The sequence below is a fragment of the Sinohyriopsis cumingii genome, chromosome 15 (assembly GCF_028554795.1).
Source record: "Sinohyriopsis cumingii isolate HCF-2022 chromosome 15, ASM2855479v2, whole genome shotgun sequence".
Taxonomy (NCBI): Eukaryota; Metazoa; Mollusca; class Bivalvia; order Unionida; family Unionidae; genus Sinohyriopsis; species Sinohyriopsis cumingii.
In genome coordinates, this window is record NC_142975.1 from 17,461,434 (window position 1) to 17,480,906 (window position 19,473).

Consider the following 19,473-nt stretch of genomic DNA (forward strand, 5'->3'; position numbering starts at 1 on the left):
TACATGTCACAGGTGACAGATGAATCTCACTTGTATATAGGTCAAAGTGAAATTTGATCTTTTCATTCCCCTCATCCCAACACTTATCTCAGCATCCATTTATTTCGTCAATAAAATTTTGGATGTGATAATGTTGAAATAAATGGGTAAGACTTTTACACATATTTATGGAGATACTGGTTATTTGCCGATGGTCATACAAAGGAACACAATTATGAGTACCTTGCAAGTTATTTTCATCCCTTTAATCTTGTTTAATATATTATTGCCTTCCAAGTATCCTCAGTACTTTGATTTTTAAAAAGGTGGTACTGATGAATTTAGCACAAGTGTTATAAAGTTGTGAACATATTAAATGTCTTGAATATTATCATAGGCTTTAAGCTTCTTGTAGCAAGTGGCATATTGTATTATAATTATTAAATGAATTTCTTAAAATATCATGTAGCTTGAGATTAAAAAATCAAGATTTACTACTGTAGAACTTGTTTATGATTAGTAAGTTAATATTTTGGCCTAATTATATGAAAACAAATCTTTGAAAGACTTCTGATGGGTTCACTCAGTTTAGTTGTGAGAATGCGGTAATCCTGGGTTCTTTATTGTTGTCATTTCAGAGAGCTTGAGATTGCCAGAGAATGTGGGCCCTGATGACATTAGTAAGGCTGACTTTATGTAAGGTTTTTTTCTCACCACTTTTTTCATAAAAGAAGCAGAAACACTGAATTTTGTAGTCATAATGGTACAGAAGTGATCTGCCTAAATAGACTGTTCATAGTATAAAGCTGTTTGATATGTTTATTCATTGATTAATTACCATGAAATAATTCTTTTGGTCCTGCCATGAGATGTAGAATCTCCATAGTAAACACTTCTTCTGTCTGTCATTATGTGTCAGTCTATTCCTGTAATCAACACTTCTTCTGTCTGTCATTATGTGTCAGTCTATTCCTGTAATCAACACTTCTTCTGTCTGTCATTATGTGTCAGTCTATTCCTGTAATCAACAAAGCCCAGCAGCCTTTACATATAAATGATGCCATTTGGTAGGTAGACATAGATATACATTTTGAAAGTTTTGTATTTGTAAGTCCAGTTTTGAGTTCAGACTCTTTTCTGTGACTTTTATATCTTCCCTACTGCAGATCCATGTAACCAGCTTAATTCAGGAACCATTCAACATATTTTTGATGCAGTTTGGTTGACTCATGAACTGAGATCTGCCTTGTATGGGTTTTTCTCATCAACTCATTGTTTAGATCACATTATGGCCCTTACAAATTGCTTTCACATATTTATGTGGGATGATGCTTATAACCAGCATGAACATTGAATCACAGACCCAATTGTGGCTTTTATGGGTTTTGTCTTGTCCTTGCCATTTTGGATAGAGTTATGTCCCTTGACAGTTAACCTCGTGTCTTTGCAGTGGATTTTGCTTGTAACTGGTGGTAACTCAAGAATCATTCCACATGTTCTGATAAAATTTAAAATGAACGTTGTCTGAAAGGTCTTGCCTGGGTTTAGTCTCATCAATTGACATGTAGAGAGAGTTATGATCCTTGTTTGGAATAATCTTGTCTTCAGATGGAAACCAGATGTTGCTTGAAGTCAGAATAGCTCAAGAACATTCAACATATCTAACTGAATAAGGTAAAAACATTGTTTATTAGCCAAAGAAGTGTATATTATGTCCCTAGACCTAAAATGCATAATATAAAGTTTGTCTTGTCTGCACAGTAGTGGACAGAGTTATGGCCCTTATCAATCAACTTTTTATATTCAAATGGGATATTATTTATAATCAGCAAAACCATTCAGCATATTCTAATGCAGTTTGACGTGAATGTTTTATAGACTTGTGTCTCATACACTCAAATCCAGACAGAGTTATTGTCCTTGTTAATTAGCTTATATCTTTATCTTAAGATGGCATGTTGCTTGTATGGATGAGACCTTGCAGGAGTTGAATTCCACATCATCATTTAGAGAAGTTATCGCTCCTGAATGCCCATCTTCTCATTGTGTTTTCACAACACAAGTTCTTATTTCTAATCCCCTGTGTAGCTTATAGACAGCAGGTCCCTTTGCATTGCAGCCATTGCTAATAGTTCTAGTTTCCATCAGAATCGATTTTATAAAATTAACATTTTAGTTAGTATTTGAATTCTTAGATTTTGAATGGGATCCTAATTTTATTTTAAATTATTGGTTTTTAGCAAGTGCAAAACTGATGCATAAATAATGACCCCCTCCCCTCCACAAACACACACAAAATGATGAGTTTGGAAAATCCATTTTAAGATCCAACAACAAACAGTTATGACTTTTTGCTTGGTAGTTTTTTCAGTATATTTTTTTTTACAGAAAACAGATTTTACAAATAAGTAAACTGTACATTTTCTATCAGACATGTGATAAAATTAACATGCAGCTGCCAACCTATATATGTTAATGGCAGAAAACTAAAATTTCCATACATGGTATTCAAGGCGATTGTTAGATGTTTAACACAGTAATCGCTTTTGATGTCCATCCATCAATCCACCTGTGTGCAAGTCCATCCACATCCTAGCTTTTCGTCCATTTTTAAATGTTTTTGTACTTTATTAATTTGTTTAGTTATCAGGTACAGTTGGCCACAGAATTATGTCACTTGGTATCTGGATACATTTTAATGTCTATAGCACCACTTTACCAATTCTCAGAGGCAGGATCAACATGCAGCCCATGGCCAGGTTACCAGATATAAATGTATCAGAGTTAACTATCCTTTTTAGTGAAAATTTTCTTTAAAACTTTGTTATCAGTCTGTTTTATGTACAGCCTTTTTTTAATTCAGTATTAGTAAACTATGGGTTTGTTTTTGTTTCAGCTATCCACATCCATATCAGTATGAAATAGACAACTTGAAACTGGACCAACATCAACTCACAGCTACAGAACCCATGGTTTGTGCAAAAGCAGTGTTGCACCTTAGTAAACCCTGAAAACATCTTCCTACCCCAAAATGACACTGTTCCCCTAAATTGAACAAATTCCCATATCTTGATGACTGTAGGGTGACTGAGGTAAATAAAATGTCCCCTCAGCAACTCAACCAATATGCAGCTGTAAAAGTGATGACCTTACATTTATTATGGTGCCACAACCATCAGACATTTATCATTTGTACTATGAATTCACTTTTGTGTTCATCAGTTTTGCATTCTTTTAAAAACAATAAAACTGATAGATATGTCTATCTGATATTGCAGTTATGGCAAAGATATGATGAATATGTCTCTGTTAGAAATTGCAATTATGGCAAAGATATGGATATGCCTCTGTCAGATACTGCAATTATGGCAAAGATATGGATATGCCTGTCAGATACTGCAATTATGACAAAGATATGGTTATGCCCATTCAGATACTGCAATTATGGCAAAGATCTGGATATGCCCATGTCAGATACTGCAATTATGGCAAAGATATGATGGATATAGCTCTGTCAGATACCATAATTATAGCAAAGATATGATGGATATGTCTCTAATTTTTTGCGATTATGGCAAGGACATGATGGCTATGCTTCTGTTAGATATTGCACGTATAGCAGAGACATGATGGCTATGCCTCTGTTAGATATTGCACATATAGCAGAGACATGATGGATATGCCTCAGTTATTTTGCAATTATGGCAAAGACATGATGGATACAGCTTTGTCAGATACTGCAATTATGGCAAGGACATGATGGATATGCCTCTGTCAGATATTGCAATTATGGCAAAGATACGATGGATATGCCTCTAATATTTTGCAGTCATGGCAAAGATATAATGGATATGCCGATGGTAGATATTACAAGTATGGCAAAGACATGATGGATATGCCTCTGCCAGATATTGCAATTATGTCATTTTGCAAGGGATAGTTAAATGTTTGGTTTGCAGCAACCATGAATGCACAAAAAGTGGAACCCCATGAAAAATAGAGAATTAAATGTACACTTATGGTATTTTTAGTGTGTTTTTCATTGCATGTACAAATATCATGTGGAAAGAGTACACAGTTGTGAATGCTTGAAAGACATTTACCGACTCGGTAAGGTTGTTGAACTTTTTTTACTTTGGTTTCATTGCATAAGGAAGAATATCAATTTTACCAACAGAAATCATAGTTCTAGGAATAACAGGGAGTTTATTTTTATTCATGGGGTATCATAGTTATCGGAATATCTGGGACTTAACTGTTATTCATTGGGTATCATAATTCTAGGAATAACAGGGACTACTAGTATTCTTGGTGCATCATATTAGAAGGAATAAGTAGAACTTTACTAGTATTCATTGGGTATCATAATCCTAGGAATAAAATGGAGTTTACTGTTCTTGGGGTATCATAATTCTAGGAATAACAGGGACTACTAGTATTCATGGTGCGTCATATTAGAAGGAATAAGTAGAACTTTACTAGTATTCATTGGGTATCATAATCCTAGGAATAAAATAGAGTTTACTGTTCTTGGGGTATCATAATTCTAGGAATAACTGGGACTTTACTATTAGGTATCATAGTTTTGTGAATAACGGATTTTGCTATTATTCATTGGTATCATAGTTCTGTGAATAACAAAGACTTTACTTTTATTCATTGGTATCATAGTTCTGTGAATAACAGAAACTATTATTCATGGGGTATCCATTTTTGCATATCTTGTGATTTTATGTTTATCAAGAATTTCAAGACCTTACCTTTCTTCTTTCAATCACCAATGCAAGTTTGAGCAAAAAGACAGCATTTTGTAGCACCCAGCACCCAATAAATCGTTACCCAATGAAATCACAGTATAAGATAGTTTTGCATGTATGTGTCTATTTGTAATTTGGTGCTGTGTAAATGAGACCAAAAATAAAACTGTATTGGTTGTATTGTGAAACTCTACAACAGCAAGTCAGGTGATCTGAAAAGTCTGGCCCAGAATGCAATCTGTTTCATTTTAATGGCATGATTAAATAGTTTTCAGGAATTGTAATAAATGAATTATCAAGAATAAGTGGGAAGAATAGGGATTTTTTTATACTGTAGTTGGACTCTCATTTGCCTAGTATTTAGATCATAGTAATGTCAACTTTGACAGAACCACCTGATAAAGCTTGAAGAAAAGCACAGTAGAATGTGTCTAAGGAACTCATTTTAATAATTATTCCACCAGTTTGGAATGTAGGGTGGGGGTGGCTGTCTCTGTGCCCATTTGTCTGTCCGTCTGATTTTGTACATTCTAGAGCATAATTCTACAACAATTCAAGGTATTTCAGCCAAACTTGGTGCACTTTTCATGAAAGTTTCATAGAGGTGTTTTGATATTTAGAATTTTCCGCATTCAGTATTTGTATGACCATGGAGACATAGTGTAGCATAAATAACATGTAAACTGATGGCATTTTTACAATAAATAGTATAAAAATTTAGACATCTGGACCATTCATTACTTTCAGATCTAGTCTTTTCTGTAAGCAGGGGACTTTACATAACTCTTATTGTTTAATATTTCTAATTTTAAATGATTCATGCAAACCCCTATATACCTTCTTAATTTTATGCATAAAGAAGATACTGTATTACTTGTCTTGAATGTTACTTGTATCAATCAACCATCTTGCCTGACTGACTATACTTATTCCCATAAACCAAATATTGTTGAAATAAACATCCAGAAATCATATGCCCATCCTAAGGGACCATTCTTTTCTGATCACAGATTGGCTTCATGAGATGTGTTTTTTATTTTCTCTTTGCCCCCTTCTTTTCATGGAAATATTTAATAAGTTGGTTCTCTCTATCCTTCCATTGGCCATCTGTCATAGTTTTGTTTCAGCACAGCGACTCCCTTGATTAATTTTGCATTTCAGCTAGATTTGGTATACTGCTTGTAACGGTAGAGATCTTTTCTGAGCTTGATGGTTGGCTTTCAGCATCACTATTTACTGGAGTTGTAGCCCCTGCTTGTTAGACCCACCCACTTTTGTTTCTGCACTATGACGCCCTTGATCATTATTGCTATTAAAAATGTGTTATTAAGGTTGAGTTTGGTGAGACCTTCTTTGAGTTGATTTGTCTGCATACTACATAGTTGTTTAGCAGAGTTGTGGCCCCTTATTATCAGTTCCACACACTGTCTTATTAGCACGATAATTCACTTGATTATTTTTGCATTTAATTTTTTTATATACCTTGAGGTGATAATTCTGCTAAACAATAATGCAGAACACTAATAACCAAGCTTAGCTATGCTCCCTCAGTATAAAGCTACTGATTGTTGGATCCACCTGCTCTGCTATCTGTACAATAAGTTCATTACCTCCTATTACATATCAACCAAATTTGCCATTCAGTTTCACATTGATGAGGATTTGAATAAGTCAGATTATCAACCTGATGTCTCATTGTTTAATGAAGTTTTGGCTACCTGATTGTCAGACACAAGTACGGTTTTGTCTGTGCAATAATAACCTTAATTAATGTTGAATTTCAACTCAGTTTTTATAGGCAGGTTGATATCAATATGACCTCAGCTGAGTTCAGTTGATTATGCTCTTTGTGATTATTTAATGGATTTATAACCCTGGATTATGAGACCCACCCACTTTAATTTTCACACAGTGACTTATTGATTTATGAATCACATTCATTTCTGCACAATAAAAATAATTCAGTTTTGGCCAAGCATGGTGTGCAGATTATTCAGCTTGATAGTGATGAGACCTTAGCAGAGTTCATTTGTCAGCAATCTGCATCATTGAGCAGAGTTATGGCCCCTAATTGTCCAAACCACCCACTTTCATGCTTACACAAGAACAGCCTTATTGGATTTAAAGGAAATTTAGTAGAGAGCTTGACATTGATGTGACCTCTTGTAGCATCTTTTAGTTGACTTATGACCTGTACTTGTTGGAATTTCCAACTTTTCTGCACAGTAACTTCCTTGATTCTTATTGAAGTTCAACCAAATTTATTATGTAACTTTAAGCAGCAGAGGGGGCGAATCGGACATTTTGTCCAATCGTTATTTGGCTTAATTAATACTTTCTGCACTCAATGATCTAGTGTCGTCAGCGCCTGGTAAAAAAAAAACGACGACGTCGTTGGGGGATCGTCCAAACGTCATTTGGTTTAATTAACACCTTCTGCGCGTTGATCCCCAGCGTCGTCAGCGTCCGGTAAGCACATCGACGACCGCGTCGATGTCATCGCCCCCTCTGCTGCTAAGAAGTTATTTACAATGAAAATTATTTACAACTAACCGAATATTTGGTCAAGTCCGATACGATATCGTGTCCGAGGATCATGTAAATTTATCGTTACGAATCCATGTGGGGTCGACTGAGCATGACTAAAAAAGTTTCGAAAAACATTAAAGTCCATGTCACCGCCGCACCATGTCTGCCAAATATTTCGTAGCGTGTGTGTATCAACGCCGTTGAACACAGCAAGAATATTACAGTTGTCTCTAATTACTTTTGGAATCTGAGTGTATCGTTGAGTGACATATATCACGTCAGTGTTTTTATGCCTGCCTCTGGAAAATATCCTAGCTGGGTTTTTTTGATTGTCTAACATAACATCATCGTACACGACTAGATTGTTAACGTCGCCATCAATATCATCAATACCCGGTGCATCATTGATATCCGTAATAAACTCAATAACATTTTTTTTAGCGATCGCTGATGCATTCTCGTTGAAATCTTTCAACACCTCGTAGCATCGTTGATCATCTACGCTAGGAGCAACCAAATACAACTTATCCCACTTCATCCATCTCATTATTAAATTGAGTAACAATTGCGTCTTGCCGGATCCAGATGGTCCGATGATAATCATCCGGATCGAGTTTGGTAACGCTGCAACATGCTTAACTGGTTCTCTTGTTTTAGTCGCCGAAAAATCAATTATATTCATATCTCTATACATAAATTATGGATCTATATTGTGTGAAGTGTAGAGTGCGTACTGGCACAAATGATATGACAACCGTTACGACAAGAAATAACAGATCGGCGCTTACTGGTAAGTGTGTACAATGCGGTACAAAGAAATTTAGATTTATTTCTATTAGACCCGGAGATGTTTTAAAAAAAAGCGAGGAGGTGACATCGCAGCCAAATTGGCAAAACTCCCCGGAACACCGTGGGCAAAGTATCCAGGAGAAAAACACCTCCCAGGATATAACTACTGTGGCCCCGGAACACGATTAGATATTAGACTCGATGATCAAAATCAGCCCAAACCCGGTGAGTATCCAATAAACGCTATCGATAAGGCGTGTCATGCTCATGATGTTGCTTACAAAAGTAGCGATCTGCAACAGCGTCATATCGCGGATGTAAAATTAATTCACGCGCTAAATGCTATTCCTGATAAATCCGTCAAAGAAAAATTGGCCTCATGGTTGGTAAAATCGGCTATGAAAGGTAAATTAATGATTGGCGCTGGTAATTAATAACAATCATCCAAGAAAAACGATGGATTCCATCTATTATTCTCCGAGAGGATACTGGAAGGGGAAGGCCGCAATTGGTAAGCTTGCAAGCGCTGCAAAGGTAACAAAGACCACTGCGGCTAATTGGTTATCCAAACAGGCTATATGGCAAATCTATCTACCACCGCCTAAACAAATCAACTTCTCGCGCTTTGATGTCAGCGTACCTAATGAAGTTCATCAGGCTGATATACTATTTCTGCCGCATGACAACGGTTACAAATACGCGCTAACCGTAGTTGATGTTGCGAGTCGATACAAACAAGCGGAACCGTTGAAAACAAAGTCAGCAACTGAAGTAGCCGATGCGTTTGAGCGGATTTATCGAAGAGGTCCTCTGCGCTGGCCAAATCTATTACAAGTTGATCCCGGTAGTGAATTTCGCGGCGCTGTTTTATCAACGCTGAAACATCATAGCGTCGCGATACGACGAGGTCATACTGCGCTACATCGTGATCAGGCAATTGTTGAACGATTCAATCGGACTCTCGCTGAACGGTTATTTGGATATCAATACGCGAAGGAATTCATCCAAGAAAAACGATCTCGTGAATGGGTTAAAAGGTTGCCAGGTGTAATTGCAGCGTTAAATAACGAGATTACCCGAGCAATCAACATGAAACCCAGCGACGCGATTAAATACGAGTATATACCCGGAAAATCAAAAATAAATAGCGTTTCCAAGCCGATTCTTGGCGATGTCACTGTTAGATATCTATATGAACCAGGAGAGCTTGAAGGCGGTAAAAAAAGGGCTACCGATCCTATTTGGAGTGTTACCACACATAACATATCAACGATAACACGATCAACTGGTAGACCACCGATCTACAGACTGGATTCAACTGCTCCTCAGCGCGGATTTACACGCGAGCAACTACAAGTGATACCTAACGATACTCAATTGCCCCCACGTGGTCTTAACTAGCGCCGTTGCGTCTATTGCACTCAAGACAGGTCAACCTCACATTGTTTTTGACATGACCGAGACTGTTATCGATCCTATCCACGGTAAATTGGCGAGTGTCTTTATCCGAATAACGCCAACTCATTATACAATTGCAACTCGCGCAGTGATTATTCTGTTGTTGTCGTAGCGAGATTATTAATTCGGCATCAATATCAAAACGCCGCTGTTTTTTTTTATCCTGTTGGCGGTAACCCGAGAGTTTTCTATCAATGACGCTTGCATCGATGGTGACTTTGTCGCCGGCTTCGTCAGTGACTCCGTCACCGGCTCCGTCAATAACAATTCTTCGAAGCTGATTTATCCTTCGTACTCGGGACACTGCAAGATAGACTAGATTCGACCATTCGATGCGATTATCAACTATCCAAACAATTGTATCCGTGATGGTTAGTCCCTGCGAGGAATGTATTGTCGTTGCGTATCCTAGCGTCCACGGGGATTTATCAGCACGTAGCGCGTCCTCGACGACGCTGATATCAACGAGCACAATATCATTCAGCACGAGAATTTGTTTTTTTGTCCCCGACGCTGTCGGGCCTGGAATTTCAACTTCAATGTTCTGCCGCCGTGTGTCAGCGGGTCTATAACACAACGGCACTGGGCGCGTTGGAAACCTTTCCTTATGCAACGCAAACAACCTCCGCTGAAGTGTGTCTCTGACTATCTTTCTACTCGCTACAATCAAATCGTTTGGTCTCCATGTTTCCCAGAATTCATTCAACGGCGTTTCCGGAATCACCTCGCGGATTATTTCACATTGAATTCTATCCGGCTGTAATCTGATTAATTTCTTAACCTCGCGCAGTTGTTCATCAAGTGCTCGGTAATCAGTATCGGTTTCTTCATAATAGTCCACAAAACCCCTTAACCAATCATGTGGACCCTCGCCGACAAATGGTGGTGGTTGGCCATGGTCCCCACACATGATTACCGCTGTATTCGCGCGCAGCAACCACTCAAGAAACATTTGTAAAGTATCTAACGAAACAGTACATATCTCATCCCAGATGATAATGTCGGGAATAAATTTTTCCCCCATTCGATCAGGAGTCCACTCACCGCCGCTGTATCGAAAAAAGCTGTGATAAGTAACGGCGTCAACATTTCGTTGTTTTATCTCTCGCGCTAGTCTATGGGTCGGTGTAAGCACGATTATATTTGCCCGCGTTTGAAATAATTCAATTGCCCGAGTCGTCTTTCCAGACCCGCCACAGCCGCTTAAATAAACTGTTTTGTGTCTACAAATTGGATCAGAACACGATGGTGCATTAGACCATTCTGACAATTTATCACCGCGTAGGTAATTGTTCTCAACGATGACATTTGCTGACGGGGAATAATCGCGTCGTATTTCATTTTTAATTCTCCATATACCCCAACTCTCGTCCGGACTAGTAAACTCGGCTACGTTTCCCTTGTACGCTACGTCTATATAAAATGAATCAACGGCTACTCTAACCGCGGTATCGGGGAATCTATTTATCATCGAGAATAAATTGATAGCAGCATAACCCAGCATAGACGCCCTCAAATGCGGGTATGCCGGGCTGTCTCCATCGCTGTAGGTAACAACTGTACCCAACCTTGTTCCATTGGACAAGAAAGCTGTTTTGCAGTTCACGTATCTATTTTTCGCCACTGCGTCCTTGATTACAAAATCATATTCTGCGTCATCTATAATCAGCCGTGAGCAATATCGTTTGTAATCGCAGTTTTTTCCACCTTGTGTAAACTTACCAATTATTCTTCTACCGAGATCTTTTGCCTCGTGGTTTCGTTGGTTGAATATCCTCCTGGACCATTCGATGATATATTCCTCGTCGGCATCGATGTGTTTTCTGGACTCGTCAATTATGCTATCTAGACACTCCGGTTCTGGTAACCAGACTTCAGTCTGCGCTTGATATGATACAATCGCGTCACTGACAATCAATGAAACTAGCATGCTACAATCAATCATATACCGTAGCAGCGCTATTGGCAACCACTTCTTTTCATTCATGTGTCTACCGATACAAATATAGCAACAGCGATGGAGTCCTGCCGCGAATTCAAATGATACTATGCGAGCGAATCCGGTTAAATCAAAATCAGGCAGTGGTCCATTAATAGCAACACGAGTCATTTCATGTCTGGGGTGTCCAAATCGTTTGAAATACTCAGCGGCGGATCCATACCCGAGAAAACTCGCTGGATAACAGGCAACCATATCAACCGAGATCATAGCGTCGCGGTTGTATTCAGTGTTCCATAGTCCACCGTGATAATACTCCAAACAACTGGATTGTACATCCGGTAGAAATTCCTTGCGTGTTGGTCTCCACGCATTTTTCCTTGCTGCAACATGAGCTACAACCGATGGAATCGTAAAACAATTTGTTAGCAGTTGTTCATCATGCTCTTCAAATTCCATGGCGGTTTTTTTCATCCTGCTGTGAAATGCTTCAGTGCGGTATAATTCGCCGTTTGGTCTTACAAACTGATCAAAGGTATCCGCATCGTTTTCAGCGCTGCGAAGTAACCACACTGATACAGGGTCGTTTTTACACAAGTAGGCAATAGCATCAAATAGTTTCCTCTCCGCGAGAAAACCATCCCGGGAGAATTCTTCTCCCAAAAATTCTTCGGGTATATACTTTACTGTTCTATCCCGTGGAAATATTGTGATCGCGGGCGTCCATGCGTGTTCGTTATGATCAATAATTTTGATTGGGGCTCCCTTCGATTTATACTTCGATTCGTATAATACTTCACCGGTTATCGTTGTAACGGTTATTGGAAATCTCAGCGATGTTTCTAATCTCGCTATGTCGCTGATGGTCGCTCCACGCTCTTTTACGGTTAGTTCCCACTGGTTGATTTTGCTACGTCGTAAATCAGTCAATTTGTTTCCTCGACACGCATTTGTAAAATGCTCTATTATTCGTTCTGCTACACAATTTATCCCCGTTGACTGTTTCATCGGCGCTAGTTTTCCGATATCAGGTTTCTTATTTAACGGGTATATTCCATAAACAACTGCTGTTTCAGGATACGCTCGTTCATAGTATGGTCTGTCAATTCCGGTTAACAACCCCGGCTTGGAGTCGCGGCTAACAATGACTGTTTTCTTGTCGCTGAGAACTGGTTCAAATTTATCACGTATGATCCAATCGCCTGATTCCACCCGGACAATGAATTTTACTCTGAAGAAATACCTTTTACTGTCAAGTTGTGATATTATCATTGCTGCGCGGTTGTCGTTCATGGTAGCATCAACAACACCATCAATTCGAAATGTTGACCAACTATGAGATGCACCATCACGTTTGAATTCATTGATACAATCGCGTATTTTATTCAACAGGGTTTTATCGTTTATTAACGCTTTTGGTGTGTCCTTGAGGACTCTATCGAGATTGAACTTAATATTTTTCCGGGGTTTAATTGCTGCTAATCTCTCAAACTCATCCATATAATTAAAACAAGTATTTAAATGAAAGAATATAGTATAATGAATCACTGCAAATGGTTGATGATTGGGTCGACAACCCCGTGCAATAAATCATGTAGAGGTGAATTCTGCGGGTATCATTTACAAAGCGTTCGTAATGGTTCTCTTGGCCCTCTCCCGTGCTTGGTTTGCCACGTCGGTGTAAGAGGAAAATCGCAGTTGTGTATTAATTGTGGCGGAAAGCGATACAGGGAACTAAAACGCTATTATGACAAGCGAATTAAAAACGCCGTCATTGACCCCACCGCAGACTTCGTCATCAAAACCCCCCAAGACTATGTTGAAAGGTTTATAATTAAACCAAATAATAAATTAGACAAATAGTATTATTATACAAATGGACCAAGAATTTCAGCCGCATCCTGTGCTCGTCAGTTACGAGGCATCTCGCGACGGCATTGTTAGAAACCGCAAACTGAAGAAGCCGGTTGGTACCGTAAATAATCAGGGGTATTTGCAATTTGGTGCCGGAAAGAAGAAATATCTCTGTCACAGAATTATCTATGAATGCTTCCACGGATTGATCAAGGATGGTCTCGTTATTGATCACATTAATTCTAATTATCGAGATAACAGACTATGTAATCTGCAAGCTATCTCTCAGAGCGAAAATACCAAAAAAGGCCAAACCGGTAAATACCCAAAGAAAGCAAAAACCGTAAAGTCATTTGATACAACAACTCACGAGGAAAAAATATTTCAGTCGATGAATGAAGCCAGTAGATATTTTGACATTTGTATCGCCTCGATACGATTTGTTGCAGAACGAGTATATCAAACAGCGATCTCAAAAAAGACCGGGCATAGAATTCGATTTTCATATATAACAGAAATTAGCGAGTGACGAAGTCACCGTGACAAGGCCACCATGACAGTGTGAAACGTTATTGTCTGTTCCGGAAGAAAACAAAGTATGAACACCTCGGAATTGATACACGGGGTTTTCATTTTTTTTTATTTAAAAACAAGATGTTTTATAAGAATAATGAATATCGAAGACATCAATAATATATTAACTGAGATTTCAAAATTAAAAAATCAAGGAATTGAATTATCTGATGGTCTCGACAGTGAAAAAATATTATCCGATTATGAGATTATTAACGAACAGTCGAAACGGGGGCGTTTTACCCTGGCCCGCGAGTACTTTTTTATAAAACGATTACAACATACGATCAATGAAAACTTGTACCACAATGACGCAAATGCATTCATTGGACTATTTACTGCCGTTGAAATAATACGAAAAAAACTCGGACGTGTTTATGAACGACGCCGGGAGATTTCTAGTAAGATCAAAAACATTAGAAGGATCATAGACGAAAACTCCGGCGAGAAATTAGAAATTGCTTCGCAATTGCAATAATGGTAGGTGAATCACTTACTACTCGGCTAGCCAGAGAGCGGCTAGCAGCGCTTAAAAAGTTTATACCGTTACGAGACAGGGTCCGAGAACAACTTCAAACGCGGCAGCAACTACAAACCGATTTTACTGTTGGAAGCGAACAACTCTTTGCCCCGGTAACTAAAGCGACCAAAGATGTTACGGCGGCAACTGTACCCGTTCTTGGTGCGCTTGAAAAGATAGCGGCTCAGACCGAACAAACAAAAAGGTCTTTAGAAACACTCCCTGCGAAAATAGCGGCTGCTACAACACGGAGGCCACCACCACTCGCTATAACCGAACCACAAGAACCCTATGTTACAATGGCCGACGAGGAAGAACTAGGCGCCACCGCAAGAGAACCAGAAGAAGAAATACCCGAAGAAACACCGGAAGAAGAAATACCGGAAGAAAAAGAGGGAAATATACCCCGTATTGTACTCAAGAAGAGCACAATAGATGAAATTAGAGGCTTCAGCAACAGGGAAGAATTAATTAATTTTACTGCCAACAATTTTGCTAAGAGCATACGAAATAAGAAGCATATCAATAGCGGTTACGAGAAAAATATAAAGTCGTTAAAGGACTGGGCAAGAATAGTGTATTTAGCGAGTAAACATAAAGATGCATTACCACATCGTGGTGATCCCGATTACGATGAATTCCACAAGGAAGTTAAGAGTATAACACCAAAAAAAGGAAAAGGATACTCTGTTGGTAAAGAATCCTACGGCGTTACCTGCCCTGGTAGTGTTCTCAGTGATATATCACGGCTAGAGGTACTAATTGGAGGAAAACGAGCCGGAAATAACTCTCCGGAAATAATCAATGAGGCCGCTGATATTTGCAAGCGTTTATTTGCAGGCGGTATTATGGACATTAATGCATATCGAACGCTCATAGACGAACTCGTGGATGATTAATTGGAAAACTGGTGTTTTTAATAAGGATGATCATACACTACAACCATGATAAACCAGTACTCGTCTACGTGGTAAACTCGCGATTGCCTGTTTACCGCGCGTACTATGGAGATGGTCTCGGTAGCACCATTGCGGGGTTATTTACAAGAATGGCTCCAAAAGTAGCGCCGTTAGCCAAACAATTAGGAATGAAGGCTATTGATGTTATTCGTGATAAGGGAATCAGCGCTATTGGAGATGTTGCCGGAAAGGCGTTTTCTGCCGCACGAGACAAACTAATGTCATTGGTGAAATCCAGGAGAAAAAAACAGAAACCACCGGTAATGCCATCAACGACAGTGATGCCTGCAAATGTCAGTAAAGTAATAAATAACGCCGTGGAAGAAAAATTAGAGTCGTTGGCGACGACTCAGTCGTTGGCGACTTCGCCATCCGCCGATGCGGCAACCAACGCGCTCATGAACGCGATAGCGGGGAGTGGTTTAAATTCAAAGAATTTACGACGAAAAAATCGCAATTGAAAACATCAACATGATAAATAATAGAATGTTTGCGCGAACCGCTGATCCCGCGTTTGATATGGATGCCCCAGTGCGCAGGGATGATTCTGTCCGTGATTATCAATTTTATTCTTATTATGCAGCGCAACCCGACCTACGATCGCGAATTGAACTTCAAGTCCAAGATACCAGTAAATACTTTCTGCCGTGTGAAGCGTTTATCGAAATCGAGGGAGAACTCGTGACAAATGCCGCCGATAATGCACCATACGCAGATGACCATCGTGTTCGAGTTGGCTTCGTCAACAACGGTATCATGGCGTTATTTGAGAGCGCCAGATATCTTATTGACGGGCGAGAAATTGAATCAATAGAACGCGAGGTTGATGTTGCAACGACGATAATTGGGTTGGCGAGATACTCGGATGATTATACAAGATCGGCGGGCCCATCTATAATGTTCGCAAAGGACACCACCGATAACGCTGACCATTTTCAGTACGTTAACGTGCTAATAAAAGAAAATACCACAATTGACCAGGATGAAGCAACCAATCCAGATCGCAGAGCAAAACCAGGCGCTAATTTCACTGTTATAAAAAGTCTTAACGATAATTACAATCTAGGATTCGCAGCACGAGTAGGAATGTTGCAAGGGCCACGCCGACAGTTTTCATGCGCGATTCCACTCCATCATATATTTGGATTCTGCAGAAATGTCAGAAAAGTTGTCTATGGGGCTAAGCATACAATCGCGCTGACGCGAAGGGGCGATGATAACAATGCAATATGGCATGCTGCTGGCGTCGCTGCCGGTAAAGTCATTTTAACTAAAATGGCATTGTGGATGCCGGTGCTGACTCCATCAGTTACCACGGAAGCACGATTGTTAGCATTTATGGAACAGGGAGGGAAATCGCTGTTGAGTTGGCTAGCGGTAACAACTGATGCTAAAGAGGATAACGTCGCCGATACGTTTACATGGCACCTAGCATCAAAACAGGGTGTTTCAGCCCCGCGTCATATATTCATAGCGCTGCAGAATAGGAATCGATTGGGCAGTCAAGAACACAGCCATATGATATTTGATCAATTAGGAGTCAGGGATGTTTCGCTGAGAATAAACGGACAACAGGAACCATCCGAGGATATACAACTTAATTACGGCGACAACCATATCGCACGTGTGTACCATCGATTGCTGTCGTATATGGGTCGTGATCAAAACGTCGACACTGGTTTGCAAATATCACAACTTGATTTTAAAAACCTGTATCCGATTTATTATTTTTCGCTGGAACATCTTGATTTAACGAGACAATCCGTCGTTGATATACACTTCAGAGCTCGTATAGCCCCGGGTGGTGTTAATTATAGAGCGGTTGCTGTCATTCTCAGCGATAAATCAATGCTGCTAGAAGGCGTTGGTGGACGAATGAGAATCGTTGATGCGCCAGTGGAAAACATGTAATTGAAAGCATAAACGCGTTTACAATAAAATGTCGTATAGTGTCGTCAGTGTAGAGTTGACTGATGGTCAAGTCAAGAAATTACGATCAAAGTCGGCTAAACAATGCGGAACCACAATAACGCTGAAGCCGTCACAGATGGCAGGTGGTAATCATAAGATATCGTTGACGGCGCGTCAAATAAAACATTTCAATGATGCGATGAAGAATAAAAAGGGAGTTCAAATAGATTTTTCAGCCGCAGCAATTAAAAACATGGAAAAGACCGGTGGGATATTTCCGCTGTTAGCTGCGATTCCGGCATTGATTGCCGCGGCGGCCCCAGCAGTGGCTAAGGCGGCGGCGTTAGGAGCCGTTGGTACCGCGGCGGGGATGGCATTGAAGAAGGCAACCGGGAAAGGCTACAAAAAAAAACGACCCGTGGCCGGAAAGGGTCTAAGACTACCGGGAACCCCGTATTCATGGTACTCGGGAAAGGGTCTAAGACTACCGGGAACCGTTTATTGACTCGGGAGTCAATGACTCCTATGTCTAATTTTGATTTAATAGACGCCGCAAACGCGCTAGCGATAAAAAACTTCAGGGGTGTTTTTATGAGGGATCAATTACCGGCGGCACCAAGAAATATTGAAACCGGCATAATTAACCTCGATGGGTCCTCCGGAGCGGGAACTCATTGGGTTGCGTACGCGATTGATCCGCGCGCGATCGTCTATTTTGATTCATACGGGTTAGCCCCGCCGAACGAGTTCATGCGGTATATCCGGGCGTGTTCAGCCCGGGTGTGTTCAGCCCGGGTTTTTTATTCCACGCTGCCAACACAGCGATTAAGCGACCCACCGATATGTGGCCGCGAGGTATTGAACGTACTTGCGGCGATTTCATCATCGCGGAAACCACCTCATGTGGTTGTAAACGAATATACTAGTGGGGTCGTAGAGGCTCAACGGATTTTAGAGAATAACATTTACAATAATAATGATTGATATTTGGGGACGACCGGTTTCGGCGCTGAAAAAGCCCACGGAAACGCCCGCCACCGATGACATAAAAAAACTAATTGAGGATGAAATCGCTGATACGTTGAATTTAACCAGTGTTGACCCAGATGAAATAGTTGTATTTCAAGACCGCCAGGGTAAATTGAAATCCAGTAATGTGTCACTGAATGACGTTTTAATACGACAGCGTGATGCCGCCGAGGACACTATCGCGTTGTATACCGGCGACGGACGACTCAAACCGGGTGAATCCATCTTGACAATAAATGGAAAAATAAGTACACTTGGCGACAATTATATAACCATGTCGGATTCGTTAAAAAATTTGTATAATAAATTTAACATACAAGCAATTCAGTTCGAGGGGGTACAAGTATCTGTCACCGATATGCAATTCATTATCAATAGTTTTTTTGGAACCACGACGATAACCGAACCAAATCTTGAAACAATAAGAAATGCTATTTTGGAGTTTACGGCGATGTCAGCCAATTTATCCTTGTTACGAAAAAATGTTAACAAGATTGATAACGCCGTTGATAAATTCTTTGGTAAAAAAAATATCAAACCGGATGAAATCACAATAACTATAAATGATATCACTGCGTATAGACAGGAAATAGAAAAAATCAAAATTATTGTTGAAGCGTTTAGACAATCACTATTGAAAACAGAGCAATCCGAAAGAATAAAAATCCCTCATGAGAATATCATCAACACAGTATACACAATTCAGCATGGATCATTCGATTGGACTCCTACACAGAATACAGTAGATATCACCGCAACTGTTAAGGGTATTTATCGATTGACATTGATTTCGGCGATGCAGTTTAGTATATCATCGTCGAGTTCATCCGGGTTTAACAATACAATATCAACAATTATAGACAAGGACGCAACTGAACGGTTTGTGATTAAGGCCGTTGATAGCAGTATATTTAGGGCAGACATTACATGGTATGTGGAATTTGTAGCGAATCTAAGTAATTAAAAACACTAGCTCTTTTAAAATAAAAATGACCACCAAGGAAATTGAATCAGAGGTATCACCGACGTCACATCAATATCGATTCGATACCGCAAAAGAATTCTCCGCGAACTTGAAAACGCTTTCCGAACAATACCGTGCAAAAATAAAAAAATACCGCCGAAAAATAACCGCCATCGACGCGGTCGTGTACTCGGTGTCGGGTATAGTAGCTG

The 19,473-nt window shown here is 39.7% G+C and overlaps 1 protein-coding gene across 2 annotated transcripts in view; it reads left to right on the top strand.

Annotated features, from left to right (window-relative positions):
- Nucleotides 1–19,473, top strand: part of LOC149781348 (exosome complex component 10-like) — a 97,549-nt gene that overhangs the window by 21,726 nt on the left and 56,350 nt on the right. For both annotated transcript variants that reach the window (XM_089935435.1, XM_089935436.1), the window contains 2 exons: nucleotides 618–675; nucleotides 2,876–2,951. In XM_089935435.1, the coding sequence (XP_089791561.1) occupies nucleotides 618–675; nucleotides 2,876–2,951 (134 nt within the window). The remainder of the gene's footprint in view (nucleotides 1–617; nucleotides 676–2,875; nucleotides 2,952–19,473) is intronic.